Source organism: Leuciscus leuciscus (assembly GCF_965113295.1).
Source record: "Leuciscus leuciscus genome assembly, chromosome: 18".
Taxonomy (NCBI): Eukaryota; Metazoa; Chordata; class Actinopteri; order Cypriniformes; family Leuciscidae; genus Leuciscus; species Leuciscus leuciscus.
In genome coordinates, this window is record NC_138742.1 from 13,780,121 (window position 1) to 13,806,930 (window position 26,810).

At 41.1% G+C, this 26,810-nt stretch overlaps 1 protein-coding gene across 10 annotated transcripts in view; it reads right to left on the reverse strand.

Moving 5' to 3' along the window:
- Nucleotides 1–26,254, reverse strand: part of huwe1 (HECT, UBA and WWE domain containing E3 ubiquitin protein ligase 1) — a 44,268-nt gene extending 18,014 nt beyond the window's left edge. For 3 of the 10 annotated variants that reach the window (XM_082144464.1, XM_082144457.1, XM_082144456.1), the window contains exons 1-56: nucleotides 26,184–26,254; nucleotides 23,249–23,299; nucleotides 21,783–21,852; nucleotides 21,592–21,690; nucleotides 21,306–21,512; nucleotides 21,055–21,207; nucleotides 20,616–20,678; nucleotides 19,871–19,948; nucleotides 19,667–19,714; nucleotides 19,375–19,543; nucleotides 19,138–19,238; nucleotides 18,873–19,035; nucleotides 18,653–18,780; nucleotides 18,412–18,552; nucleotides 18,210–18,315; nucleotides 17,612–17,719; nucleotides 17,409–17,510; nucleotides 17,217–17,297; nucleotides 16,870–16,976; nucleotides 16,444–16,642; nucleotides 16,247–16,338; nucleotides 15,913–16,115; nucleotides 15,724–15,781; nucleotides 15,357–15,533; nucleotides 14,983–15,228; nucleotides 14,758–14,891; nucleotides 12,928–13,028; nucleotides 12,499–12,687; nucleotides 12,180–12,396; nucleotides 11,863–11,985; nucleotides 10,745–10,982; nucleotides 10,313–10,654; nucleotides 9,931–10,053; nucleotides 9,713–9,808; nucleotides 9,286–9,555; nucleotides 8,827–8,979; nucleotides 8,563–8,690; nucleotides 8,247–8,328; nucleotides 7,964–8,140; nucleotides 7,703–7,856; nucleotides 7,085–7,482; nucleotides 6,789–6,984; nucleotides 6,517–6,684; nucleotides 6,234–6,382; nucleotides 4,862–4,928; nucleotides 4,517–4,740; nucleotides 4,061–4,272; nucleotides 3,768–3,950; nucleotides 3,432–3,604; nucleotides 1,955–2,094; nucleotides 1,775–1,850; nucleotides 1,590–1,688; nucleotides 1,106–1,233; nucleotides 839–998; nucleotides 451–679; nucleotides 16–194 (exon numbers count right to left, since the gene is read on the reverse strand). In XM_082144464.1, coding sequence (XP_082000590.1) covers nucleotides 16–194; nucleotides 451–679; nucleotides 839–998; nucleotides 1,106–1,233; nucleotides 1,590–1,688; nucleotides 1,775–1,850; nucleotides 1,955–2,094; nucleotides 3,432–3,604; nucleotides 3,768–3,950; nucleotides 4,061–4,272; nucleotides 4,517–4,740; nucleotides 4,862–4,928; nucleotides 6,234–6,382; nucleotides 6,517–6,684; nucleotides 6,789–6,984; nucleotides 7,085–7,482; nucleotides 7,703–7,856; nucleotides 7,964–8,140; nucleotides 8,247–8,328; nucleotides 8,563–8,690; nucleotides 8,827–8,979; nucleotides 9,286–9,555; nucleotides 9,713–9,808; nucleotides 9,931–10,053; nucleotides 10,313–10,654; nucleotides 10,745–10,982; nucleotides 11,863–11,985; nucleotides 12,180–12,396; nucleotides 12,499–12,687; nucleotides 12,928–13,028; nucleotides 14,758–14,891; nucleotides 14,983–15,228; nucleotides 15,357–15,533; nucleotides 15,724–15,781; nucleotides 15,913–16,115; nucleotides 16,247–16,338; nucleotides 16,444–16,642; nucleotides 16,870–16,976; nucleotides 17,217–17,297; nucleotides 17,409–17,510; nucleotides 17,612–17,719; nucleotides 18,210–18,315; nucleotides 18,412–18,552; nucleotides 18,653–18,780; nucleotides 18,873–19,035; nucleotides 19,138–19,238; nucleotides 19,375–19,543; nucleotides 19,667–19,714; nucleotides 19,871–19,948; nucleotides 20,616–20,678; nucleotides 21,055–21,207; nucleotides 21,306–21,512; nucleotides 21,592–21,690; nucleotides 21,783–21,827 — 8,182 coding nt within the window. In that variant the 5' untranslated portion in view covers nucleotides 21,828–21,852; nucleotides 23,249–23,299; nucleotides 26,184–26,254. Of the gene's footprint in view, nucleotides 1–15; nucleotides 195–450; nucleotides 680–838; nucleotides 999–1,105; nucleotides 1,234–1,589; nucleotides 1,689–1,774; nucleotides 1,851–1,954; nucleotides 2,095–3,431; nucleotides 3,605–3,767; nucleotides 3,951–4,060; nucleotides 4,273–4,516; nucleotides 4,741–4,861; nucleotides 4,929–6,233; nucleotides 6,383–6,516; nucleotides 6,685–6,788; nucleotides 6,985–7,084; nucleotides 7,483–7,702; nucleotides 7,857–7,963; nucleotides 8,141–8,246; nucleotides 8,329–8,562; nucleotides 8,691–8,826; nucleotides 8,980–9,285; nucleotides 9,556–9,712; nucleotides 9,809–9,930; nucleotides 10,054–10,312; nucleotides 10,655–10,744; nucleotides 10,983–11,862; nucleotides 11,986–12,179; nucleotides 12,397–12,498; nucleotides 12,688–12,927; nucleotides 13,029–14,757; nucleotides 14,892–14,982; nucleotides 15,229–15,356; nucleotides 15,534–15,723; nucleotides 15,782–15,912; nucleotides 16,116–16,246; nucleotides 16,339–16,443; nucleotides 16,643–16,869; nucleotides 16,977–17,216; nucleotides 17,298–17,408; nucleotides 17,511–17,611; nucleotides 17,720–18,209; nucleotides 18,316–18,411; nucleotides 18,553–18,652; nucleotides 18,781–18,872; nucleotides 19,036–19,137; nucleotides 19,239–19,374; nucleotides 19,544–19,666; nucleotides 19,715–19,870; nucleotides 19,949–20,615; nucleotides 20,679–21,054; nucleotides 21,208–21,305; nucleotides 21,513–21,591; nucleotides 21,691–21,782; nucleotides 21,853–23,248; nucleotides 23,300–24,700; nucleotides 26,149–26,183 lie in introns of those variants that run through there. The other 7 variants (XM_082144461.1, XM_082144462.1, XM_082144460.1 and 4 more) reach the window with 7 other exon arrangements.
- Between the last annotated feature and the right edge of the window lie 556 nt (nucleotides 26,255–26,810).

A 26,810-nucleotide genomic window follows, 5' to 3' on the forward strand; every position in this document is an offset into this window, starting at 1 on the left:
CTGTGGGAGACTCACCAGCTTGTCCTCCAGTGCTGCTCTGCTCATGGAAGAAGTCATCCAGCAGCTCATCATCCGAACGGGCAATAATGTGCACATCCTCGTTACCAACCAGGAGGCGGGCACGACCGCGAGACTGCAGAGGCAGAGAGCTTGACAGCTGCAAGATATCAGCTGCAGCACTGGGGCCCAATAATCTGAGACACAAACACAAAAAAGGAGTTGAAGTGTCTTATCTTTGCGCCACAAGTGGCAACAAATAGAACTGCCATTTGAGTCTCATTAATGATGTTTGCCATGTTTGAACTACAGAAAAATAAAAAAAAAGTAAATGAAAGCTATGATTTTTAAGGTGGAAAAAAACAGAATCAACTTCAAATTTCTGCATCACTGTGAAGTAATTTTCATATCTTTAGAAAACTGAAAAGCAAACAAGTTTATTAAAGGAATCACCTTTGCAAGATGAGTGGAGGATTGGGCTGACGGTTGCCAGGGTAATGTACATGGATAGTGTGACCTGTGTTGGCCGTGAGCTGGCGGAGAGAGCGTTGACTGCGTCCCATGCCTTGAGCCAATCTGCTGCTGGTGCCTGAACCCCCCAGCGTCAGCGAGCCGTGGTCAGCGTGACGCACCATCAGAGGGTGGGAGCTAGGGATATTTCCTGGTGAGGGAGGGATGTCAGCTAAAGTGAACAAAGACAGAAAGAGTACAAGTGACACATTCAGTCAAAAAAAAAAAAAAAATCTTATGGCTGTTTAAAAAAAAAAAGAAAGAAACGAAAGAGGGAAAGAGAATAAATGTATAGTAGCTGAAAGATGTTCTTAAAATACATATGACTTACCAGACGTGGAGAACATGTTATCAAACTCAATGATGAGGTCATCATCTCGGTCGAATCTCTCAAAACGAATGTGTGGGGCGGCATTGATGTCAGGAAAATCTTCATCCAGTTCCATCTCTGAGCCTTCATCATCGTCATCTTCATCTCCCTCTTCATCATCCTGAGGATAATGAGCAGAGGAGATAAGTAGAGAACACACAAAACAATGAGAAATATGTGGAGATCACCTTCTTTAGTTTGCTTTATGGCTTTTTAAATAAATATTACCTGATCTTCCTCTTCTTCTTCCTCCTCCTCTTCCTCCTCATCCTGACTATCCTCGTCCTCATTGCTACCGCTGGAGTCTTCCTCCTGAGTGTGCTCCTCATCTTCGGGCTCAAGAATGTTCATAGAGTCTAAATAAGCAAAGAGAACAAAATTACTGTAGGATTCACCCCAAGACAGATTTAAGAAGAATGAAGAAACTTCACAAAAAGTGTGAAAAAAACAATTGTGAAAAAACTTTAAGCTAACCAATACAGGTGTTAATTTTCTTTATCACTAATATGTCATGTAGTTTATTAACTAAATCTCAGGTATTTAAAAAATACATTATACTAATAGAAAAGAAAGAGTTAGATAAATGGTGTTTAAGTTTCAGATAGAGAGCCTGTGGCACCACCTCTCTACCAGGCCCAATGAGTAGACAATACCATTTATGGGTCATTGTCATCATTAGCTCCAAGAATCCAAGAAGAGAGTCACGTCCTACCTTCTCTGTTGGCTTGGAGAGTGGAGGCCTGACTCATATTGGAAGGAGCCTCATCCATCAGTACGTCCTCTTGAGACTCATCCTCTCCAGAGCGACCCACTAATTAACAGTAAAACCGAATCAAAAACACGCAACCAACTCTGTATCGCTTCCATCTCTGGCCAGGAATCAAATAAATCACTTACCAATGATGGTGCTATTAACAGTTCCTGCATCTCTCTCTAAAAGTTCATCGATCAAATCCACCAACTCATTCTCCACCTACAAGGATATATGAATAATAAACACTGTTCAGCTGGAGGACAAGGAACATTTTCATATTCATCAACTGGGATAACAGTTCCACAAACTGCTGTTTCTCTAACCTGCATGGCCTGAGTGCTCAGCACCTCTGGCTGTCCAGCAATGACCACGGTGTCTCCCTCGGTTTCTCCATCCATCAGGTCAGCATCTGTGGCTTGACCCCGGTCACGATTCTCTACTGGCTCTGCCTCGCCGGCCTCTGCTATAGAGAATACCAGCCATTACACACGCACGCCACTGTATCCATACTAGGGATGTCCCGATACCACTTTTTCACTTCCGATACGATACCAATGCCGCAGCTTTGGCTATTTGCCGATACCGATATCAATCCGATATTTTTATTTTATTCTTGAACTAATACTACAAATAATAAAATATATGGAAGCACTTTGCTCAATTAGCCACATAAAAACATCTCACTCAAATGGAGAACAAATACTTCTCCAGTATATAGTCCACAACAACAGTTGATAATGAAAGACTGCCACCCTTTATTCAAAAGACCTTGAGATATGTTTGGTAATTGTACCTGAATGAATTTAAAATTAATTTGCTATATTTCAGATCAATATATTTGTTTCCTTAATTTTTATAAAATAATACTACCATTAAAAACACATTTGATTTTCTTTTTTAATCAATGTAGAATGTGTAACTTCAAAATAAACAGATTAGTGCTCTGTTTTAGGACAAGAAATGAAAACCAATGCAATATGATGAATGTCCAAAAGATGAGATAATTTTTGCTTTTAAACAGCGTGTGTGTGTGTGTGAGATTTTGGTTGGGTGACAGTTGTAGGTTACAGTTTGACAAAAGCACAATGTTTTACACAAATATAAGTAGGCTAAACACTTTTTGCAGTTTTAATGATGTCCTGTATGAACAAAATGACGGAGTATGTTTTTATGCTTCCACTGTTCGATCGCGCCCGTGCCTCTCTCTCTCTCTGACATACACACACACATTCCAGCATTGCAATCTTGACATCGCAGCCTGTTCATTTTGCTGCGTTCACACCAAACGCGAATAGAGCGTCAAATTCGCGTCTATCGCGTCTAGTTCGATGATTGAACAGTTTGAATCCATTCGCCCGTCCAAAGCGAATAGGACGCGCCATGTGCATATAATGATAAAGCGAGCGTTTGAAGCGAAATAGACGCGCGTTCAGAGCTAAGGCGGGGCTACAGATTAGATTGTCCCTAAAGAACCCGCATATGTCTATGCGCGTATCTAACAGTAGTTCCGCATTACATTAATTAATGTGCACGCGAGTTTTATTTATTTTTATACCGTGTATTCTCCGTGTAAATCCATGCACCGAACCGTGACGCACGTACCGAACGTACGTTCAATACGAATACCGTTCCACCCCTAATAGGTATCGGATCATATTTTTTTTCTCCCCTCCGATATCCGATCTAGCGTTCTGGGCCAGTATCGGCACGATACCGATGACGTGGATCGGATCGGGACATCCCTAATCCATACTATGATGCGAGTTAAAATTATCAATGCATTGATAATTTTAGCGTTACCTGGATCTTGGGTGTTGCTGTTGCTGTCCCTGACTGTGCCAACAGCATCATGCTCTGTCTTGTTCTTGCTGGATGCACCTTTACCCCCAAACAGGCTGCTGGGCTGGTTCACGATTCGTGAAAGGGTCTCCAAAGGTTTCAAAGCAGCATTTACTGTGTTTGCCATATTGGGACTGCAAGAAACAAAGAACAACAATTAAAAGGGGAAAAAAACACAACAATTGTTTTAGTTTTTTTTGGCAATCAACCAAGGTTGGGAAAAATATAATAATTAAATAATAAATAATAATAACTATAATAATAGTTTAAATATATATTAGTAGTAGTATGCGTTACCTGGATAGATCGAGGCTGTGAGGCACACGGGCGAGGTCATTGACAAGGCCTTTCTTCAGGAAGAGTCGGATGATATTGTTCATGCCGTTGTGCTGGGTCTTAGCTGTGGCTGTGCTGTAGAAGCTCGAGGTGGAGGGACAAGACTCCATAATGGTGCTGATGATGCACATAACCGCTTGCAAGCTGCAAAGAGAGAATAGACAAAGTTTAGTGAAGTTTTACGTATTTAATTAAGTAGATATGTCAGTTGTTTAAAAGTCAGTTTGATCTATCGACTAGGCAGCTAGACTGACCGGGCGTGTTTCTCTGTGCCCTCTGCCATGCCCAATGCTCGACTCAGAGCGGCCTTGACCTCGTTGACCAGGGCCGCTTGGGCATCAGTGCCTGTGCCAGCTGCAGCAAGGCTGGCCAGGAAAAGACGCGCAAGGGCAGGGGTGTCCTTGTCCTCAGAGTTCTGGGTGTGTGGGAGCAAGTGGTCCAAAACAAATGCCAGCACACTGCAATCCTGTACATATATTAGGTCACAAATGTTACATGACAAATGAGGTTTGCTGAGATAAAAAAAAAAAAAAAAAAACTGGACTTTACAAATGCACTGAAATACTGTCTTTGATAGTCCAGGAGAAGTGTTCAAAGCATAAGTTGCATAAAGAGGCTCAGTTCTCAAAAAACAATACAGAGACAGAGGTTGAAGGTAAAACATTTGACCAGAAAAACTTTGGTGTTATCTCAACTCCAAAATGGCTCACCTCCTTAATAAGCTCTGACTGGCCAGCTGTGTAGTTGTAAGAGGTGATGAGCGTGGCGATGCCAACATATGAGCGCACCAACTCTGCCAGAAGCCTCAGGATGGTGGAGGTAGGCATCAGGGGTTTGCTGGCCTTAGCTTTAGCAGCTCGGCTTTCCTCTGAAGTAGCTCCTTTCTCTCCCTCCTGCTCCTTTTTCTCTTCACGCATTTCCTCAGGCGTAGAGGCTAGGGACATAGAAAAAAATAATGACGGGAAACATTTACAAGGGCAATTCAAGGAACCAGCAAAAATGAGAAAAATATGGTTACTGTATAAAGAAAGGTTTTGAGCTGTGTGTGTGTTCACCTTCTCCCTGTGGTGTTCCAGACTGGGAGGATTCTGCAACGGCACCATCTGCAGCAAACACCTGAGTCTGATAGAGTATAATTAACACCCACTGTTAATGCAAATCCCACATTTCTGAGCTCATTATAGTACACATACACTTGGGATACTTGTGTTTCTCACAGAGCAGCTAAAGTTGAACTAGATTTGTACATTGTGAAGAAAATGCAAGTAGTGCTTGCCCATGCAAAACTCATGCCATGGCACTAGAGCAGGAAAAATATGCAAAATATCAGCAAGGTCGACACTTCGGCCAATATTTGCTTTTTTTGGGGGTTTTTGTTTGGCCAATTAGTGTTGTGAGTGGGACTTTAATTCTAACAGCACCAAGAATCCAACATCTGAGTGCAAATGCACAGAAACGCCCATGGCATTCTATCTTCATTCGTTTATCTTTACAAGTGCGGTAAAAAAAAAAAGAGAGCACAATCCACAAATCAAAAACTTCTGTGTATCAGCTGAAGAGCACATTGTATCCTGTATTAAAAAACAAAAACACATGTACTCTGTGTATGGCGGTCTGTCTGTGACCAAGTGTGCAAAGACTTACCAGATTACCAAGAGCACAGTTGATTACAATGTTTACTTCCTATTTGTCCATGTTTTAAACAAATTCTTCATTTTTGATTACAGAATCAAGTTGCTTGCTGGTATTAAAGGTTGTATCAGTGATTTCAGGCCCAAACATAAATTATCACATTCATCTAATCTTTCCTAACGATCCACTAACGATCATTAGATGAATGTGATCATTTATGTTTGGGCCTGAAATCACTGATACAACCTTTAAAAGTATAAATCAGTTTATTTTGCAGATTGTTTTGTAAAGTTGATACATTTTCAAATAATTTATTCCCAATTATTTTAATAAATGTTATGTTGAATGTAATTGCAGTAATTGTTATGCTTGTGTTATTTCTATTGTAAAATTAAACAGCCTGCTATCATATCAGCTGTATATCGGCGTCGGCCATCAAAAAAATTTACATTGGTCACCATTACTAAAAGCTTTTTAAAAGGTTTCTACAGCATTTCTAGGGTGTTCTGGAAGGTTACTAGTATGTTACTATGTAGCGGACAAAGTGTTTTGAGTTCATGTTTCAAAAAGAGTTCATGTTTGCTTAAAGTAAAAACATCTCTCTGCAATAAGCCACAAAGTTTGATTATCATTAATGTAGCATACACAGTACAGGGCAAATTTCACTTAAGTTTTGGGTAGAATAATAAATATTAGCCATACTGATGGTAATTATGGAATTCTATGATAACTGATGCAATACACAAAAATCTGACAGACCTTACACAATGTATATAAAACCATGTTGACTCTTACATTGATGTGGAAGGCAGACTGTGAGTCGAAATCACTGCCTTGTCTGGTGAGTCTGTACTGCTGGTAGACATCATCACCGACATCCTGCAGGATCTGACAAAGGTCTTGACTCCCTGGTACTGCGGCTGCTCGCTCCTCTCCTCTCTCTGCTACACAAACAAACCCAAGTGGACCCCGAGCATTAAGAGAAGTGGATGTTGATGAGAGATGACAGCTTGGTAGATCTGGACCATGAACTAAATATAAGCATGCTCTAATTTTTCTGTCTGATGATATTTATTACCCTCTTCTGGAGCGTGATATGCTGCTAGGGCATTCAGCATGTCATAGATGACTTCTTTAATAGTCTCTGGTATGGAGGGCAGTGGGGACAGCTTGAGAGGTGTAGTCTTCACTAGCTGGACAGCATTTGGACCCTTAATTCTAAAGTTCTCAAACTCATCATCTGAGGCTGATTAATGGAGAGAGACTGAGATCAGGCAATTGACTTAACAACAACAATAAATGCTGATATATGACTTTTAGGGAGGATCTCTGTGAGATTTTTCACCATACCAGTGCCAGCACCTCTTGGGGCAGGAAGAGCAATTCGGATGCAACTCTTGGCAGTTTCCGTAAAGCACTCCGGGTTGCGGCAGGCCGCTGGCCCGAGGACACGCAGGATGTAGTTGATCTCCCTAGAGCCAAGACTACCTGACACCACACCTGAAGTAGTGCTTCCTGCACCACTGGTGACGGCAGACCGTACCACCTGAGAAAAGACGGTGAGCAAGTAACAGTAAGATAAGGATAAACTATTTCAGATAATACACCTAAGATAAGATAAATGTAGCTTTCAGGTGAATATGCACCTTCTCCATAGTGTGCCGCAGTGTGGCTGGGTCCTCTATGATGTGGCGGAAGAGCAGAGTGACCAGTGGGGTGAAGCCGTTGAAACCTGAGCTCTGTGTGAGGTTCAGGATCATGCGGGTGCTCTTGAGCTCTGCAAACATCATGGCGTAATGGTGTGTACGTGTGAGACGCAAACAGAGCCGCAAGGTGGCGTGCAAAGTGTCCGGGTCCACAGGAACACTGATCATACTGACACAGGCGCGGATCAAAATGGTGATCATGTCCTCTGTCAGCCCCTGTACAACAATAGCACTGGAACCAGAGGGGTCCTGAAGGACGGAGGGAGCTGCCGTGCTTGAATCCTTCTGCTCCGGCTCTTCTTTAGGAGGCGCCATTTCCACAGCCACTGAGCTGGAATCTGAAAAAGCCATAAGGAAAATTAATTATATACACACACATATATACATATTTACACACACACACACAAATCCCAAATACTAATCAATTATAATTATTCTATATTCTAAAATAAAATTAAACAGTTAATTATTTAATCCTAAATCAAAACACTACAAAATGCATCACTAAAAGGTTTTTATTTTTAATTTTTTTATTGAACAAGTTTGCTAATTCTCCACCTGTATCAGTCTGTGTCTCCTCAGTCTTTGCTCTCTGTTCACCCTCTTCTCTCTCTGTATCAGTAACACTTCCAGATTTTGTGGTCTTGGGAATCCGTGGCACCCGCTGTACCGTCAACATAACTGGTCGTCTGTTCCCAGTCTCCTCATTTACCTGAATAATATATATTCAATATATATTGGAGTAAAAATGTTTTATTCATGCTGTATGGGCAATGGCAAAAAACTATCAAATTTCCATGTACAGGTCGTAGCCGTTACCTGCACCATAGTGTTGAACTGGACAGTGTATCTCCTGCGGCCAGCAGTGAAGCGGACGCTGGTCTCTCCTGCCCTCCAGGCAGAGTCGATGGTGCTGTTGTTACTTGCACTGTAGCTGCACCAGCGACCTGAACGGTCGTCAAACCAACGCCAGTTATTCCCATTGGGCTGCAGGTACTAAGACGATTAAGAATAAAAATGAATAACACTTCTATGTTCACTGTTGCCATATTCACCGTTTATGATAACAACTTACATCCTTTATACTTCATTTGGCACCAACCTTATTCATCTGAGCTCTTCGTTTGGATGAAACAGCCATTTTCTCATAGAAGTCAATAAGCAGGAGAACAGGGGTGATCCATCTAAAGATAAAAAAAAAAATAGGCTTATGTTAAGGACATGGAAAATATTTTATAAACCAAATGACATAAAAAAAAACCACTGTAAAGTATTGAATAAGGCATTAAACATATGATTATTCCCCTTATTTTGCTACTCAATTTCTAACATGCTTGGGACAGCAGAGATTTCTAGGAATGCTGATGTCTGAGCATAAACTGATCATTCATGCAGACAGGGGAAGGACAGCGACTCACTTGGGTGTTTGAATGTCCTTCTGCTCTTTGGCAGCTTGCAGACAGGGCTGCACCACCTCCAGAAGCTTAATCAGCACAGTCAAGACACCACTGTTCTCGACCACCCGAGCACATGAGAGTTTCAGCTCCTGTGGAACAGAGCAAGACGCACTTCCATCAGAGCAGTGCATGCGGGTGCATTTACTTCTCAATGCAGATCCTCCAATACTTTTTTGAGGACAGTGTAAAAATAAACAATGATGATGTGTGCAGCAGACCGTGTACCTCGAAAAGCAGCGTGAGCAGCAGGATGCGGGTGGCCAGGTTAGAGGCCTGGGGGAGAGTCGCCATCTGTCTCGTCCACTCAGACACAGTCTTGGTGTCGCTGGTGGTTAGCGGCACCGCAGCCTTTATCAACACATCAGCAGCCTCCCACACCTTTGTAAATATACACAAAAATATGGCTGAGGATAGGGTCTAAAGCACACCATGGTTATAACTTATAACAGAGTATGCAGCCTACCCAGAAAGCATTAGGTGCAGCATTATAGCTTTTACTTGTTAATCATGCCTTTTTACTAGACTGAATAATTTTAGTACCTATATAATTTCCAGCAAATATTGCAAATTTGCTTTGTACAGCAAATTAAACAGATGAAAAGAGCAACATTAATCCGTGAAAATTGTACACTGTACAAATTCCTATAACAATAGTATGCTGTGAGCATATACGAGCATACTGACCTGATTGACCACCTGTCTGAGGATTAGGTCTCTGTATTCAGGGCCGTTCCTTTTAACAGCAGTCATAAGCAGATCACAGAGGCGGTACACTGTGTCCGGCAGCTCGTCGAGCAGGTGGAAGCAGCCAGGGAGCATTGAGTCTGTGAAGGAATGTAGCTCAGTGGTGTCTAGAGGCTCAGCTTCCAGGAAGCGCTCCAGACAGCGTGCTTCTTCCTCTTCTACCCGCTCCCTTGCTCTCCTCTCATCCTCCTCACGCCGGCGAGCTGCTTCCTACGGACAAAAAGTAACAGGGTGTGAATCATGTGTCTGTTCAAAGGCAGAGAATGCTTGCTGAAGAAGATGTGAAGTAGGCAGGTGAGATGACCTATGCTGCACTACTCATTAATTCCTATTTAAGTGATGTAATAATGAGTGTGTGGGTGCCCACCTCAGGTGAGTCTGAGCGCTGCTCCATGCTAACTTCTTGACCTAGAGACATGGCAATGGCCCGCATCATCTGGTCTTCTTCAGACATGGTGAACTCCTACAGAAACAAAGCTCACAGTGACTACACTAGCTTATACTTCGTGTGTGCATCCTGTCTGTGTGTGCGTGTGTGTGTGTATGAGAGAAAGAGAGAGGGTTTTGTCTGTGTTAGGGTCTTACTCTGACAGCTGCGCTGAGCAGTGGTGGAGGGTGTGTGAGCAGGTACTCGGTGGCCTGTTCCATAGTGCTGGTGTTCAGCAGAGACTCCATTGCATGCTCTCTGGAGAAGCCCATGTCCATTAGCTGTGAAGAACAGATTTGGCTGGTTAGCACTAGCTAATAGTTAGGTCAGGTTTTACAGATTTCTAATTACAGCACAAAAACCTGTAACAATAGGACCCTATGATTTCTGTGATGCAGGAAAACGCAGATCACGGAATGCACTCAGAAAAACGGAATTTACTGTATACCGCAAAATGTCACTGAATGTGTCAACACTTGGATGAATTTGGGAAAAAATTTAACAGATTTCATAGGGACCTACAACAGGAGGTGACGTTACCTGAGTGAGCTGAGCTTGGTTGACCTGTGGCTCTCTGCGAGTTGTTGAGTTGCTCCCCTCTTCTGTAGAACCTGCAGTAGAGCTTCCATTGGCACTTCCAGGAACTCCTTCTCCAACTACTCCCCCTGCTGCTGTAGGGCCACTTGTTCCCCCAGCACTTGTAGAGGTGCTCTCCTCCTCAGGTCGAACCGTACCCTCCCTTTCTTTGGAGAGCCGCTCCTGGATGATAGGTTCTCCTCGTAGGATGTGGCACAGAATGGCCAGCATGGACTCAGCCATGCGTCCACCGTAGACCTTCAAGGGCTTACGGTTCCATAGGTTACGAATACAGCTGAATGCGGCCTACAACAAGAGATGAAAAATTACAATTGATTCATTATGACAATGCAAGTGTATTTATATAATTTACACTGACAATAATGGCATTCCTACCTTCTGGGTGACGATGAGAAAGCGCAAGGCGCTGAACTGTGGGGCATTGAGTGTTGCTCCAGGCACTTTAGCGGGCAGAGAGTGAGGGGAGTCCAGAACTGTGCTGGGGTTCACCATCTTCTCTACTAGCATCAACCAGGCATCTAGGAACTCTCCTGTCCCATCAGGCAGCTCAGAGTGTTCCAAGCCCTCTGACACAGGTACTTTACCACCCATGGACAGGGCCCAATTAAATGTCCTGATGAACATGAAGCATTTTTACTTACTTTTTTAAAATTCAGTTTATATTATACTGTTATTAGGGGTGTGGCAATACACCAGTACACCAATAACTGTGATGCCTAAAAAATGTAATAGATAGATATCATGATAATTCTACACATATGATAATATCACTAGATTATTAGCACCAGTAATCTAGTTAACTCCAACATAGTAGGTGGAGGTATTGCACTTCAAAGCTGGTTGCCACCAGTCATAAAACAAAAAAAGGACACAACACAGAGCATGGGTACTACTGCCGTACAAAATCATGTCAATTAGAGGACATAGCCGAAATTTTGGATTCCATAAAGACGAATGCAGTCTGTAGGAAGTGCTGATGAACAGCAAGTTATTTTAGTATGCTTTTGAACAGCTTTTGTTACAACCTCTCTCTACACCACCCTAAACTCATATTTTGAGTTGTTTTTTGGGGATAAGTTAGATTAATTTCATAGCTGAAAAAAACAGAAAATATGTATTTTGATAGCTGATGAATGAAATACTCTTTAATAATCATTTTAAATGGTCTTGCAGTATTAAAAATGTATTTTAAGTTTACAAATATTCCATATAGTCTCTGAATATGAAATTATAAAAACTGTATCATTAATTATAAATTACAGCATGTTAATTACAGCATGTATAATTAATTATAAAATAATATAAATGCTGTTAAAATGTTTTGGTAATTAACTTAAAAGTAGTTAAATGTCAACAACCCATTCACTAAAGACCATATCAGATCAAAGATCAAATCACCTAGGTCTAAGACTTAGAATTTCCATGACCGTGGGAACCTCAGCCTATGAGCTAGTAAACAGCAAAAAGAAAATAAATACAACTTTTCTACTCACTCAAACAACGCATCATGGCCACCAGAACAGAAGAACTTCTGCAGCATCAGATGGTATGGATATTTCCTCTCATCAAACAGCATGGGTGAGGTAAAGCCCACAGAGCAGATAAAGAAAGTCAGCCTGATTAGGGCAGAGAAGCACATTAATAAATATTAGTTTTATACACACCAGGAAAGACAAGGCTCAGGCACAAGGGAGTCTGTTTACACTGGACTAACAGCAGCTCCTTTTACTAAACTATCATTGAAGATATAAATACTATGTTCAGAACAGAATTATAGAGTAAACTTTGCTACAAAGTTGCAGGTGTTTACCTGAAACGTGGTGTGGGCGTGTAAGGAGGAGGCTGCCAGCTCAAGCCCTTGGTGAGGAGTTTAGTAAGAGATGACGCTGTGGCCCGAGCCGCTGGTGTTGGGGCCGTGCCTGTGCTGGTGGTATGGTGAGAGCGTCGCTGACGGACAGGTGACCCCACACAAAGCTTCACCAGCAGTCCAAACAGCTCAGCCAGAGCCCTGCCCAAACGAGAGGAGGCTGGGGAGATAAAGAAATATATAAGTCAAAAACAAGGAACAGTTTTATTCACGATTTCTCATTTTACTTAGTAGGCAGTAAATAGTTGCTAAGACAGCTGACCTGAAAGCAGAGGCTTAATTTGTTTGATACGTGTTGCCATTGCAGGGGTGAGTTTGGACTTGGTCTTTGGGTCAGTGGCTGTGGGCTCATCCGTCTCCATGGGAGCTAGAGAGTCTCCATCCAGGCCCATTCCTTCCAGCAAACCCTGAGCAGAGGGATCCACCCCCACAGACAGGGTCTCAGTCTCAGCTGGTGGAGAGAGAATGGCTTTAGAAAAAAAAAGCAAATGCAAACCAGCAAAAGAAAGGCATGAAATGCAAATAAAAGAAACTAAGATGCAAAAAGAAAGAAAGAAGGAAATAAAATAGTGAAACTGGTGGCTAAAATAACCCCAACATTTTTTTTACATATAAAATCATATCAAAAAATGAGGCAGAGAAAGGTAGTGAGCTTTATAAAGACTTTATATGCAGAATTGCAGTATTTTACCAGTTCTCCGGCCTGCAGCTGCCGTGCTGCTTGAGGGTTTATCCTCCTTAGGCACAAGTTTCTGCATGTCGGCCTGACCAAACTCACATCCAGGAGGCAAACTGCGAAAAAAACAAAACATTCTGTTTCAGCTGGCAGACAACCACCTTCTTCAATATGGCCTAATTCTATACTAGGGTGGTCACCATTGTTCGATTAAATTTGAGCGCTCGAGTTAAAGAAATCCTTGATTGCAATTTACACGTGTTGAGTAATCTGCAAAATACCGGAAGTGGCGCATTCCACAAACGAGAATCCATGAACCGCACTATTAGTAGTGGTCGACCGATATCTGGCATTTTTAAAATATCGGCATTGGCCGATAAGTTTTTCTGATTGGCCGATGTGTTAGAAGCAGGACTTTCATTTTGACTGGTGGCGCTGAGAACAGCAGCACCTTAGCTCACATTCTCCGTCTTCATTAGTTTACGCTCTGTTTAACAGCCATATCTAATACGTTATTCGCATACATTTACTTTGTTTAACAGTTCAATCTAATAAGTATAGCATTTGCTTTTATATTAATAGTAACAAAGGCAAACAATAGGCTATAATCAAAAAAACAATATCGGTCGACCACTAATTATTAGACCGTTTTCTAAGGCTGCACAATGTAAAAGCATTTAAAACCCATACTATAGCATAGTGCTATTGTGAATTCACCAAGGCTGTGATTCCAATTCAAACAAGCAAACAAACAAACAAATAAAGGTTTATTTATGAGCTTTAATATTTTGAATGCGTGTAGGTTACGTGCATCTCAGAGCGGCTCCATTGACAGTAAATGCTGCTCCACATGAACTGGAGCATGTCTCAAACTCCATTGCTGCATATGTGATGCGTTTGGGTTGCTTTTAACGTTCATCTGGGAACGCAATTTTCGCCATTTCATTCAGATGTGCATTTATAAACCTACACATCAATATGTTTCTAAATACACAAACTGTTCATCGCGATTTCATGATAAAAGTCTTTACCCTCGCTCAGTTTGCATGTTTTGAGGTCCACATATTCTTGATCAAGAAATTACACTGGCTGTAGCACTTCTATCGTAAAGAAGTGGCCAAATATTAAAGATTGAGTAAACATTTTAATTAAATGTCGTTTGGCCAATATTTTCCTAAATCGGAGTCAAGTCATAAGTTTAAGTATAAACCGATCGACTCAGTTAGATTTTTGCCCCTTACTCTGATTTCTCCCGGCATTTAAAACACATTAACCCGCGTTCTTATTGAAGTGTGCATATGTGAAGTGCATCCAGGCAGAGAGAGCACTGGTAGGATGACATATAATTGCAAACTCTGACTCTTTCTTGAACCAAGAAATTATTAAAACGTGTTCTCATCTCATGCAGAAGTACAGTCAAAATGCTGCATCCGTAATGGCATGAGAGGATAACGTGTGTCCGTAAATTTCCCGATGACATGTTGAAATACTCCGATACAAAAATGATTAGGATCTTTTTTTTTACCTCACTATACCAGGAAATAACCTGATTTAGCCTATTAATAAACACTCCACCTTTGCTAGCAAAATAGAAAAAGATTATCATATATAAAACGAATTAATAAAACAAGCAAATGAATGAGTAAATAAACAAGTTAATAATCAAATAAGTAATGCCCCCTCACGATAAAATCGTGTATCGCCGATCTCACAGACTGACGATAGGACGATATAAAATGGAGCATATCGCCCAACACTATCATGTGGATTTAAAAATGCCTTTGGAGTGGATTAATAAAAGGTCCACCATGTGTTCACCATGGGCGAGATGAGAGCAGTACTAACCTGTTTGGTGTACAGAGAGACAGCAGCACAGTGCTCTCCCACACCAGAGAACAGTAGAGCTGACTCAGTTTGTTCAGAACACTAAGACCCAGTTGAGATCCCCACTGATTCACTGAGATAGCACGGATCTCACTCTGAAAACAAAGAAATAAATCAACAGATTAATTGATCATCAACTTAAATGAATTATTGAAAAAGTTTACAAACAGCTGCCTATATGCATACCTGTCCGACTCTGCAGGTATGAACGAACATGAGGATGTACGCATGTGCCGCTGTTAGGGCATGCAGCAGTGGGGTGGCACGTGCCGACAATGTGGCATCTGTGACATGGCCTGCGTTGGCCAGTTCTCTGAGCAGAACAGAGCCACCAGGAACCTCGATGGGCCGGTGAAGAGGCTCCAGAGCAGACAGAATGCTGTCCAATTGACACAGACCCTCCTGGAGAACTTTCGGCTCATGGGACAAAGTCTAAGACACAGTGAGAGAAAGCGAAGGGTTAAAAGCATCAAATTACAGAGTAAATATCACTGCATCTATAGTAAAATTCCTGAAACAGGGGAAAACTGCTGGATATCCTTTAGGTAGGTGTCACTTACTAGTATAGATTTGCAGACTCCTGCCACAGCTTGGCATGCAGCAGAGGTGGGGAAGTCAATGGGCAGGTTGGGCAGCCCAAGGATTGACACCAATGGTAGAAGTCCTTTCTGGTTGACAAATTCCTGACAGTGGTCATCTGTTGTGTTGTTACTCAGAATGGACTCCACAAATTTCATCTAAAAGCAAACAAGCACATATTTTAGTTCCAGTCCTAAGTTCTATTGTCTAAAAACAGACTTGAGTTTTGATAAACAGCCAATGAACTGAGCTTATGTGATAAGACTGAATCAGAATATAGCCTGAATAATATTAATGAGATAAAAGATTAAATAAAATGAGATACAAAGAGTCTAAATCAGCACGTACCACATTCAGGATGTAATCCATAAGAGGAATGGGGATTCGCTCTTCTGTTCCCACCACTCTGTAAATAACATTCATTTGTTAAAAACAGCCCATTTATCAACATTGATTCCTCACATATGGCATTGAACACAAGGAATACTAAATTTCCTCGTCTGCCCTATATACTAGAAGCTATTTTGATGCACTAACTGCCTGTTGCTTTCTGGCTCCCCCTGCTGTTGGCTAAAGGTATGTAGAGCCTCTTCCTCCTCCTCATCCTCACTGGATGCCTCCTCTGCAGCATGGTTTGATCGAGCTGGAGGCACAGTGACGGTCCCGTCTGCTTTCTGTATGGAGGGTTTCTGGCAGATGTACTCTGGCGATCGGCCCAAGTTGCAGATCTCCTCTAGCAACTGTTAAAGGTCAAGACAGTAATCAAACTTCCAGGTCTCAGAATGAATGCGAGTTTAAATATGCAAATTACACTGCAATAAAAGGGCATTTCTAAAGGCAATGTGTCAAGATGTTGCAAAAGCTGCTTTACCTTGATGATGGCTGTTGTAGCGTCCGTTTTAAGCGTGGGCTGGTGCCGCATTAGCTCGTCGACAGCACTGCCCAAGTTAGAGGCGGTGTCACCTGTTTCATAAAATTACACTGACTGTTAGAAACACATTCCCATTATCTCCAAACACAAGTCACTGACTGTGCAGAGAAACAGGTACACCTATAGGTGACACTCACCTAGTGGATCAGAGCTGCGTCTGCGGCGCATGGCAGGCAGGTAGTCTGGTGAGAGCAGCACCTTGAAGAGCCGCTCAAAGGGCTGGCATTGCACAAATGAGTGCAGACCACGGGCATTCAGGCACAGGGCACTGAAGACGTTAGGCAGGGAACCCAGCACTTCTCTGGTGGCAGGGACCTTTACAAACAAATAAAAGGTCTAAAAGGTGTGTGATGAGCTGCTGGAATATGCAAGGAGGAATACAGCAAATGGAGAAATATAGAGGGATTTAGGAGGGAAAGGGATATGGAGTGTCTAGCATGACTGAATTTGGGGTGGTCAGAGACCTTGAAACAGACAACAGGAGTTTTGAATGGACAAAATATGTGGGCATAAGATAAAAAGTTTTTTTTAAAAAATAGAAGTTTATGTTATGGCAGACTCACGTCTTTGATGAGCAGTGCATGTAGCATGACATCAGTGAGACCATTGTCCTGCAGAGATGACAGTAGAGAGGGCTCCTGGAACACAAACACTGTCACGACCTCCGTTGCTGAAACAGAGAGTGAGAGAAATAGAGTGAGAAAGTGACATATAGGGCAGGCAAATAAATAGACAAGATTCAAACTAATTAATTTCACAATATTCAAAGGGCTGAGAGTATTCTTTTAACCATACTGCTCTTGCAACTTTCTACACCTGTATGCAGAACAGACCTTGAAGCCAGATCTGCATAAAGTTGTGCATAAAGAGTTCGGCTAATATTTCAACAGCACCAGCTCCATGTGCTTACCCAGAAGAAACAGTGAGGGTCCATAATACTCTGCATTACTGATGATGTGTTTCAGAGAGGTAGGGAGGGACCCATCCATTACTATAAAGAGAGTGCAAAGGCAAAATCACTTTTGGCAAACTAAAACACTTAACCACAATGTAAAAACAATAGCATCATTAAATAAAATAATAAAACCAATGAGGTTTATACCATGACGAATGCCGTCAGAGAATGCAGGGTCCTGAATGGCTTTTTTCAAGAAGTTTAACATAGATTTCAACAGAGCGGCCCTCTGAGGGATGCATTGCACTCCTGTTAGGAAAAGAAAAAAAGGCATAATCAAATTTCCATTGTTTAACTAGTACCACTATGAAGGAAACCCATTGACTTGCAAATTAATGTACATATTGTACCTGCTCTGGGGGTGCTGGCTGCATTGCTCTGTGTTCGCGAATCTGTCTCTGCTCTGGAACCAGAAGAAGTGGATGGGCCAGGACTGCTCTCCATGGCAACCTCTGACACTACATTGACAAAAGCATTTTTACTGACTTTGGAAAAATGAAATATAAAATATATAAACTCTTCAAATATTCTAGGACTATTTCACACAAAATAAGAAAACTGTGTCATCATTCCAAACCCCTACATCTATCATTTGGCCTTAGAAGACTTATAATATGGTGTATTTGCCATATTGTGAAAATCCTTTTGGAGCTAGACAGCCTGTGATTACTAAGTACTTTTATTGTATGGAGAAAAAAAGCTTGGATATCAGGTAATGTATTCTGGGTTCTACAGAAGAAAATCAGTCATACAAGTTTAAAATGACATTATAGTGAGAACTGAAATATTTTAATTCTTTAAGGGTGAATATATTACACCACGAAAATTAGTCATTACAAAACCCCAGTGTGGAGATAAGAGAGTTTGTGCATATTATACACAGATTTGAATGAGGATAAACTAAATATAGTGCCACTGCCACATGTAGTAAACAGTGATGGTACTAACTGTCCATATCTGTGTCCATGTCCTCGGTCTCAGTAGCTGTGCTGGGCCTCTGTATCTTTGGTTTGATTACAAAAGGGCACTCTTTCCTGGAGAGGTCAACCTCATGCTGCACAGAGAAACAATGGGGTCACATTCCGTCAACAAAAGGGCAGAGGGCAAAAAGCCGAATATTTTACGCAGGAACAAGGGCGGCTTTCAATACCTCCAGTCTGGAGATAAAGATTGAAAGGCCGCCATGAGACTGAAAAGCAGCCATGTCCAGATTGGTGATGAGATCCACAACTCTCACTGCCCGCGTCACAAAGGTAATCTGGTCCTGCTCGTCCCCAAGGAACTTGATCACCTGATGTAGAAGTGGCATGGATCACAATACACCCTCACATAACACCTTATTAAATGCTACAAAATTGAGGAAGCTGGAGAGGAAGCAGCAAAGCACCAACCTTTAGCAACGCCTCCATCATACCACAAGATACTAAGGCCTCTCCGCCTGCATCATAACTAGCCAGGTGGTAGAGGAAGGAGAAGAGGGCTGTGGCAAATTGGTGGGGGTATGGCTCCATCAGCGGGTCTGAAACCCCCAGCAAAAATAAGAACAGTAAGTCACCAAACCAAAAACCCAAGAAAAAGCTGAAGTAAAGAAATCAGCTAAAATCTCCTCACCGATCATGGCCTGTATGCAGTTGCGGACAAGCACAGGCAGAAATCCATGGTAGGAGGCTGTTCCTGTGCAGTCGATAATGTTGGAGAGTTTGGGGGTGCGCTCCAGGTGGACTATGGATGTCAACGTGCGCAAAGAGGCGGCCTTAATGTCCTGCAACAATAACTTTTTTGAGGGTTCATCAATAAAATTTTATTCTTGGCAATCACTCTAAACAGTGCAACAATTATTTATACCATATAGTGAATATTAATAATTGCTACCCACCACCAGCTGTTTGTCTGTAATCTGAAGTACATCCACTAGCTCCTCTATAAGCCCATTGTAGAGTATGCTATTGGCTGACTCCTGGAGGGCGTTGGAGTACACTGCACACAAAAAAACAAAACAAAATAAAACTCTTACATATGATCAACCTCACCAGACAGAAAGCAAGAGCCTAGTGCCGTTTCATGAATATAAATACCTGTACTTATTTTGGTCGGTACCAGAGAGGTCACTTACCGAGTATAGAGATGGCATGCAGCCTGGCTTGCACGGCCTGCAGTCTTCTCTTGTGGTTGGAGAAGCCGTGAGCCAGGCGAATGTGTGTGAAAAGCAATATTTGTTTGTCTTTAGGGATGTTGTACATAGCCGTCAGAGACTCCATGATCTCTGAGGGGCTCTCGGAAATCTGAGGGCGCACCGGGGAAAAGCAGAAATTAAATTCAAGTGCAATCAATAGCTATTAAAGGTCTATGCACTTTCATTAACTGTTCCATAAGGATAGCAAATGAAAACAACTATGGGAACTCACCTTATCAAGTTGTTCAATATGAATGTAGTGTAGCGTATTACTGCTCGACTGTTAAGAGGGGAAAAAGATAAAACAAAGGTTAAAAGGTTCTACAAACAAAACAGGACAAAAAGAAATGAACTGTTTTCCCTAACAAAAAAGAAACAAAAAAAACAGTGTTGAATGAGTATGGCAAAATAAAGGGAATCATGACTCCATGCATACCTTTTTCTCCACTTTGACCTCAGAGCTGGGTTCTGCATAAAACTCAAAGTGCAATGTGGTGGCACTCGGTGGATATTTCTGCATAAAGCAAATATAGAAAAATATATTTCAGAAAAAAACAAACACTTGGAAATTGCATGACTAAAGGCCAGTTCACACCAAGAACAATAACTATAAAGATCACTATTACAATAACTATATTTGTCGATTAATTATATTAGCAGACTATATCGTTCTGTTTATTGTAAGCGCGCACTGCAGTTATGTTGTCTGCCACTTTAAATGCTTAAGCTCTTTAGAGTAGGATGGATTCTGATTGGCTGTCAATGTTTTTATAGTTAATCAGCTTGAAAAAAAAAATCATTCTAAAAGTGATTGTTTATCTATGCCATTATCATTATTGTTGTGGTGAGGATTCTTTTATGTTTAGAACGATTTTTAGAACATTACACAATTACCGTTATCCTCCTTGGTGTGAACGCTTAAGTTAGTTAAGTTTACAGGGCATAAAAATTTACATGGTTAGTGGAAGTAGGATTTAGTAACAACACTACACTGGTAAAGGTTTCATCAACTGGCCCTAAACGTTCTCACCCTAGCCCTGGGTTACTGGGCTATCCTTATTACTTAGCCATAACTTTATATCAATGGTGTGCACATACAACTCAAATCGCTAAAACTAAAGAGTAAGAGTTTCCCCTTTTCAAAAAGACATTATAATATGTAATAGAGCACAATAGCATACCGACAACGCCAGATCTCTGCAACACTCTGCAAGACCAAAACCATTCTCCTTACCACCCCAGCTCTACAACAGGGGAAATGAAAGAGTCAGGAAAAGGTGTAGGATGAAAGAAAACACGCATCAACTTTCAAATGTCTAAACAAACCATGAAAGCATCTGTCTGTACAGAACCAGGTCAGCATGTTGCTTTAGTTAGAACCAATACAAAACAAATGAACTCATTTCAAAAGGATAAAAAAAAATTCACACTAGCATCAAATACAATTCATAGAATAAACATTTAAAAATGACAAGTGTTTTTAAAACACTGCATGCTGCCGCTGCAAATTTCAAAGGCCGTTGATTTGCAGATGCTTCCTGACACTGCATTTCAATCTTCTTGACTTCAGCAATCAAAACTGAGAAAAAAATATGATGACTAAAAGGAGAGCTTTCATACCTCGGCCAGATGTTGCAGACGGGCAAGCAGTGGGCTCCTCTTGTCTGAGCCAAGTCTGGTGATGTAGTTGGAACGTTTGCTGAACACATACAGGAGATTCAGCACAGACAGAACCACCTGCATGTCACATGATGCTAGAAGAGTGGTCAAGTGCTACAGACAAAAAGAAAAAAGAAAACACTCAAAATCGACTTGTGATGAACAAGTTAAGGCTAAAAGAAGCAGGTTTTGTTGGTCAGGGGTTGTGGTACCTCTATAGAGCTGTACAGGTGTCTTGAAAAACTGTATTCGATTAACAACGCGGTGAAGTTGAGCACTGCCAGCAATAAGGCTTTTAGCTGCCCATTCTCTGGCCGGTCGCACACCAACAACCACGCCATGGTCTCCACCGTCTGCCCTGCATCACAGAGGATGCCATCGAAACGGTCCAGCAGGTCCACCCAATGATACAACTCACACTGTGAAGAGAAACAGGTCGTCATTAGAGATCTGGACATGCATATTAAACACTATGATGCTACATGTGCTAGTGTATACCTTGCCAATGTTCCAGGTCTTGATTTGCTGCAGTTCCAGCAACAGCTGTTCATCGCTGCATCCTTTCAGCTTCTCTATGAGAGTCCTGCAGTCGGCAGGCTGGAGGAGGAACGCAAGAACATGTCAACAATGAGGAATTGCGCACACACAACCTCAAATCCTCCAAATGCACAGAAATCCTGCATACTGACCGCTTCAGTGGGGGTTTTCTTCAATTTACTTCTGTCAACCTTCATGGTCACTAATTTCTACACTCGGTTCCTACAAAAAAGCACATCAAATCATGAGAGAGAATTAAAAAAAAAAAGCTCAATCAAATGTTGATTGTTAAGTGAATAATGCTTATCTACATGCCACTGCATGACATTCAATAATAGCACTGCCAAAGTATGAAAAAAAAAGACTATAGGCCTTTTCCCACTTGAATTAGTTAATCCTGGGTCATTCTAAACCCTGGATTAACGGAATTGTGGGTTATCTTGCTTCAGGTTTCACACTTGACCTTAACGCAGGGTTAAAAATGAATATTGTGTATTCATAAATTGAAGTTTCACACAGTACATTCCTAAACCATGGAATAATGTCCTTAATCCTTATCTTCAGTGTCAGTGTCAATGATTGGATGAAAGCAGCACATGACTTGTGTATATAAAGCCTCTAGCATTGTGCATCCTCATATTATACCAAAGTCCCTTTAAGGCAAGTTATTTCACTTTGCGGCCAATCCCGGCCATCTTTGAAACGCCTCATGGGCAGCTGTTTCAGTCATGGAGGTACATCCTCTCTCTTTGAATGGGGAAACATCAAATTCTCCAAAGCTGTTCACTAAGCTTACGAATGAAATCTGACAACAACTGTCTCATAAATGTTCGTTCTTATGCGCAAATAGCATCAAAAAAGCGTATTTTTCAGGCTAGACCAGCCAATGCGCATATTCATATTTCAATATGCACAATATGGCAGATAGATCAGATGCTGAAGCTTCTAATGGCAGCTCCTGTAACTTTACCAATCTTTTTTTTATATAGAAGGCAAGACTATTCTGCCATATTGTGCGTTGCACTTTCTCCCGTTAATAAGTAAAATGAGTACACCGTCTTTGCATTTCTTAAGTCTTTGTATTAGCCTATATATTGCCTACTACACTATCAAGTTTTTCCTGAATGGACTTTTTGGACTATAAATATCAAAATAATGCGCTCTTCTTTACGCCAATTGACGTATTTTCTGTCAAACTTTTTCCGCCAAACTACTGTTCCTACAACACGCAGTGTTTCTGTGACTATCTAAAGCATGTGAATATGAGGCACGCAACTAGGTGTCTGTTGCCTAGCTTCTAGCTGTAAAATTCCAACACTGCATAATTTCACACTGTACAAGTTTAGCAATGTAATGTGGGGTTAACACCCCAAAACCGGTAAGTGTGAAATGTTTCTTTACCTGGGGGTTAAAAAGTGGTTAATAATGACAACAACCCAGGGTTAAGTGCAGTATGAAAAGTATGAGGTGTATTTTTGAGTCATACAAGAACAATTACATATTCATAAATAATCAGATCCAAATGTAGGATTAAGTGCCAAAATAGCAATGTAAACATTCATCCAAATTATGTTTAAGCAGATAACCCTTCAAATTCAGAAAATGTAAAAGAACTCACGGTATATGATTTGGCAATTCCAACTTAACGGCATTTTTCATGTGCAAAAACCTAAAGTAAAAGAAAGAAAGATGAAAGTGAAACAGTTCCTAGGAACGAACATAAGAATGTTTGTGATCTTGCTGCCGAATGCACAATAAAGGCACAAAACCTCTGCACTACAGCTTCAGAGGTCATTTAAAGTATATCAAATATAATTATTCTACATGGTTAAAAACAGTCCTATACTAATTAGCTGTGGAATAAAAACTAAATCAGGGCTGGCAGAAAGTTAACAAAAGTCTGAGACCAAGCCAAAGGAAAAGCAACCCACATTGGTTCAGATATAGGTCATAGATTCTGGGCACAGACAATCTCTAGCACCTTACAAACATGCCCTTAATGAATTCAACTATTCCATTTGCTCCTTGAAACAAAAGGCTGTCAATGTAGCGTTTTTTATTAACTTGTGCACTCCTACTGAGAAACAAAACTGATTTAGGACCTTGAACCAGGCCAAAGAGAAGCACTGGCCTGTGATCAAGGAACCTGACATGGAAAAATAAGCCAACACATTACACAAAACTTCAACGTTACCTAGCTATGCTATTTAAACGTAAATGTAATTACTATAGAAACACACTAATTTAGTTCTTGTCAGAGAACCAAATGGTGTTGTAGTCGTGGGAGCGAGCACCACAGCAGCTAACTTACAGTAGTTTCCTAATACATCAAATTACAATGACATTACTAACCGGAGCCCATAAACGAAAGTACAACACCGTAAACAAACAAATTGTAAGAACAAGTGAAAGTAACACAGCCACTGTTGAAATAAAACAATAACCCGACATATTATTTCACTAACTAGGCTATTTCTGACGAAAACAAGCCAGCAAACGGAGACCAATTTGAGGAAAAAGGCAGCTAACATGCTATCTAGTTTTTCCTTGCTAACAAGCTACCTCAGTCAGCAAGCTAAGTTTTGCGGATAAACGTGGTCACGTCATTCTTATTTAATGGCGCAGATAAAACACGACCATCGCCGGTTTTAGAATAAACGGTAACAAAATTACCGGACGCGAACTGAAAGGAAATTTGACCGTTAGCCGCTCGCGCGACATCTTTGATTCCGAGCTCGCGAGCTAACGTTACAGAGCTCAAAGCGGCACATAATTCCCCTCAACATGTCAACACAAACCCGCAATCTTCAACTCACTCTTAAAACCTTTACCATAGCCAATCTTTTCCACCAAACATTTGCCAAACCCTTCATATAAGGCTCGAGTATGGCGGAATACGTCAGGAGCGAAGCTACGTTACACAGGTCAATATTTTTCCTCAGGGCTACACACATGCTCTGGTCTAATCTAGAGCCCGGCTCAGCCTGGCCTGCTCCGGCAAACCCGCTCACTCCCCTCAAATATCCAGCTCACAAAAACAGCGTCTGTCACAGCGCTTCCACAGCCGTACCGTAGCGTATATTGTCAGACATTTTCAGCAAGCGCTTCGTCTCGATGAACTGTGGCCGGTGAAGCGCGCGCGGTGTTGGCGGCGGATGAGATGCTCGTGCATGCGCTGGTGTGGTTGGTTAGCTGAGAAACGCAGAATATCTCGCTGAATCATTCCCACTCGGGCCTACCATAACACTGACTTCCAGTGGACGGCTCAATTTCTCACTTTTTACTGCTGCACTTGTGCGTAGCTGCATTTGTGGCGAACGTAGCGTGTCACACATGATATTGAAGTCTACTTTAACAGGTTAAAAACACATTTATCTGAAATAATACCTAGGAGCTATAGATATTGAAGTTCAGATATAATTGGACTGCATTTATCAGCCAAAAATAAAAGTTGATGTATTTTGCAATCATTAAAGCAGTCTGGAAATATTTATGTTAATGCACAACATTAAAAGATAATGAACCATGTCAAGATATTATATAAAAAATTGATTTCCCAAATATGGATTTTATTGATTCTAATATTGATTAACTTAACTAGCTGGAAAAGAAATGCATTGCACTTATAGTATGATTATTATTAGATTTTAATCATTTTCTCATTCACTGAACACAGTAGCCATACTCTGTTTACTGTCGTTTGGCATGTTTCATTTCTTCACTCCAGTCATCAGCATCAGTTTAGATAATAATACAACAAAACCGGGGAGTAACTGTTAGGGGGTGGAGTCACTTTACAACATCAGTCAGGGTCAGTTTGGTTATACTGACCCATATTATCCATCAGCTGTAATCTCAATAGTAGATCATATAAGACAGATGTCTGGGGGATATAAACAGTGAATTCTTCTTAAGGAAAATTGTATATTATAATGGGACCACATAACTTAAACCCAAAATTGCGAAATGTAACCCCCTAAAGGCCATACCAGAGGAATGTAGGTGTCAAGACTGTTGCTGGACTTGACGACTCAGCAAATTAATGGGTATGAACATCAATATACAGAGAACACGATGTTTTGAAGCCTAATTTGGAGGCTTTGAAGATTGAAATGCAGAAATCCTACAAAAACATTTAATTGTACATCTCATTTATCACATAAGCACACGCTATCACATACGCATGCTCTTTTCGTCGTGATCCACTGATAGACTCATATATGACATTACTCGCCAATTTCACATAATTTACACTCACGCACGAGTATCATATTTAATTTGAGAGATTCTTCCTACAGAGTGTAAACAGATTTCAGTCTATCTATGCGCGCGCACATCGCGCGAGCATTCAACACCACAATGCTAGTCCGACCGCAAATTAAAAATGGCGGTTTATATTAGCAAAGTGTCCGGTCTTTGCATCAAAAACACTCATTTTAATGACAGTATACACGCACAGTTCGCAAGCAAACCCGTCGGTTACTCTTAACGGTCATGTAGAGTCAACCACAGACGTCTCCACCAAACAGACAAAGACTTATTTAAGCTCTTACCTCGATTGCGCCTCAACATAACTTCTCCATCTTACAGCGGCGAGTGGGGATGTAAATCTCGCGATATTTCAGTTGGCTTCCTCTGCTCCAATAGTAGCCTTCTGAAGACACACAGACCAGCCCCTTCAGTGATCTGCTCCTAGACAGAACGATACAAAATATGATCAGTATTCAGTATAATTAAATATATGTATGTATAATAATCAATTTTTGGTCGTACACGACTCCCTTTGTGCTCCTCTTGACACTTCAGGTACCCAAAATGCACTGTCCAATAAGGAAAACAGATGCAACAAAAAAGATACAATAATGCAAGTGATTAAATTGGCAATAAGATGTGTTTGCCTATTCTTGTCCTTTCTATACCCTGAAGCCCAAATGGCAAAAGTATTTGCCACCATAATCTAAAAATCGTCATAAAACGATTTGCCACCATAATCTAAAAATCTTCTTAAAAACGATATTGCATTTGTATTAGAGCTAGCCTATATATATACATTTTTATAACTCTCCATTGTCTTCATTTTCAAAGTTGATTTTGGATCCCAACAGATATAGCAGTGAATGCATTATATCTTGTATTTCTGCAAAAATTCTGACAGAATTCTAACAGATGTTTTTATTACG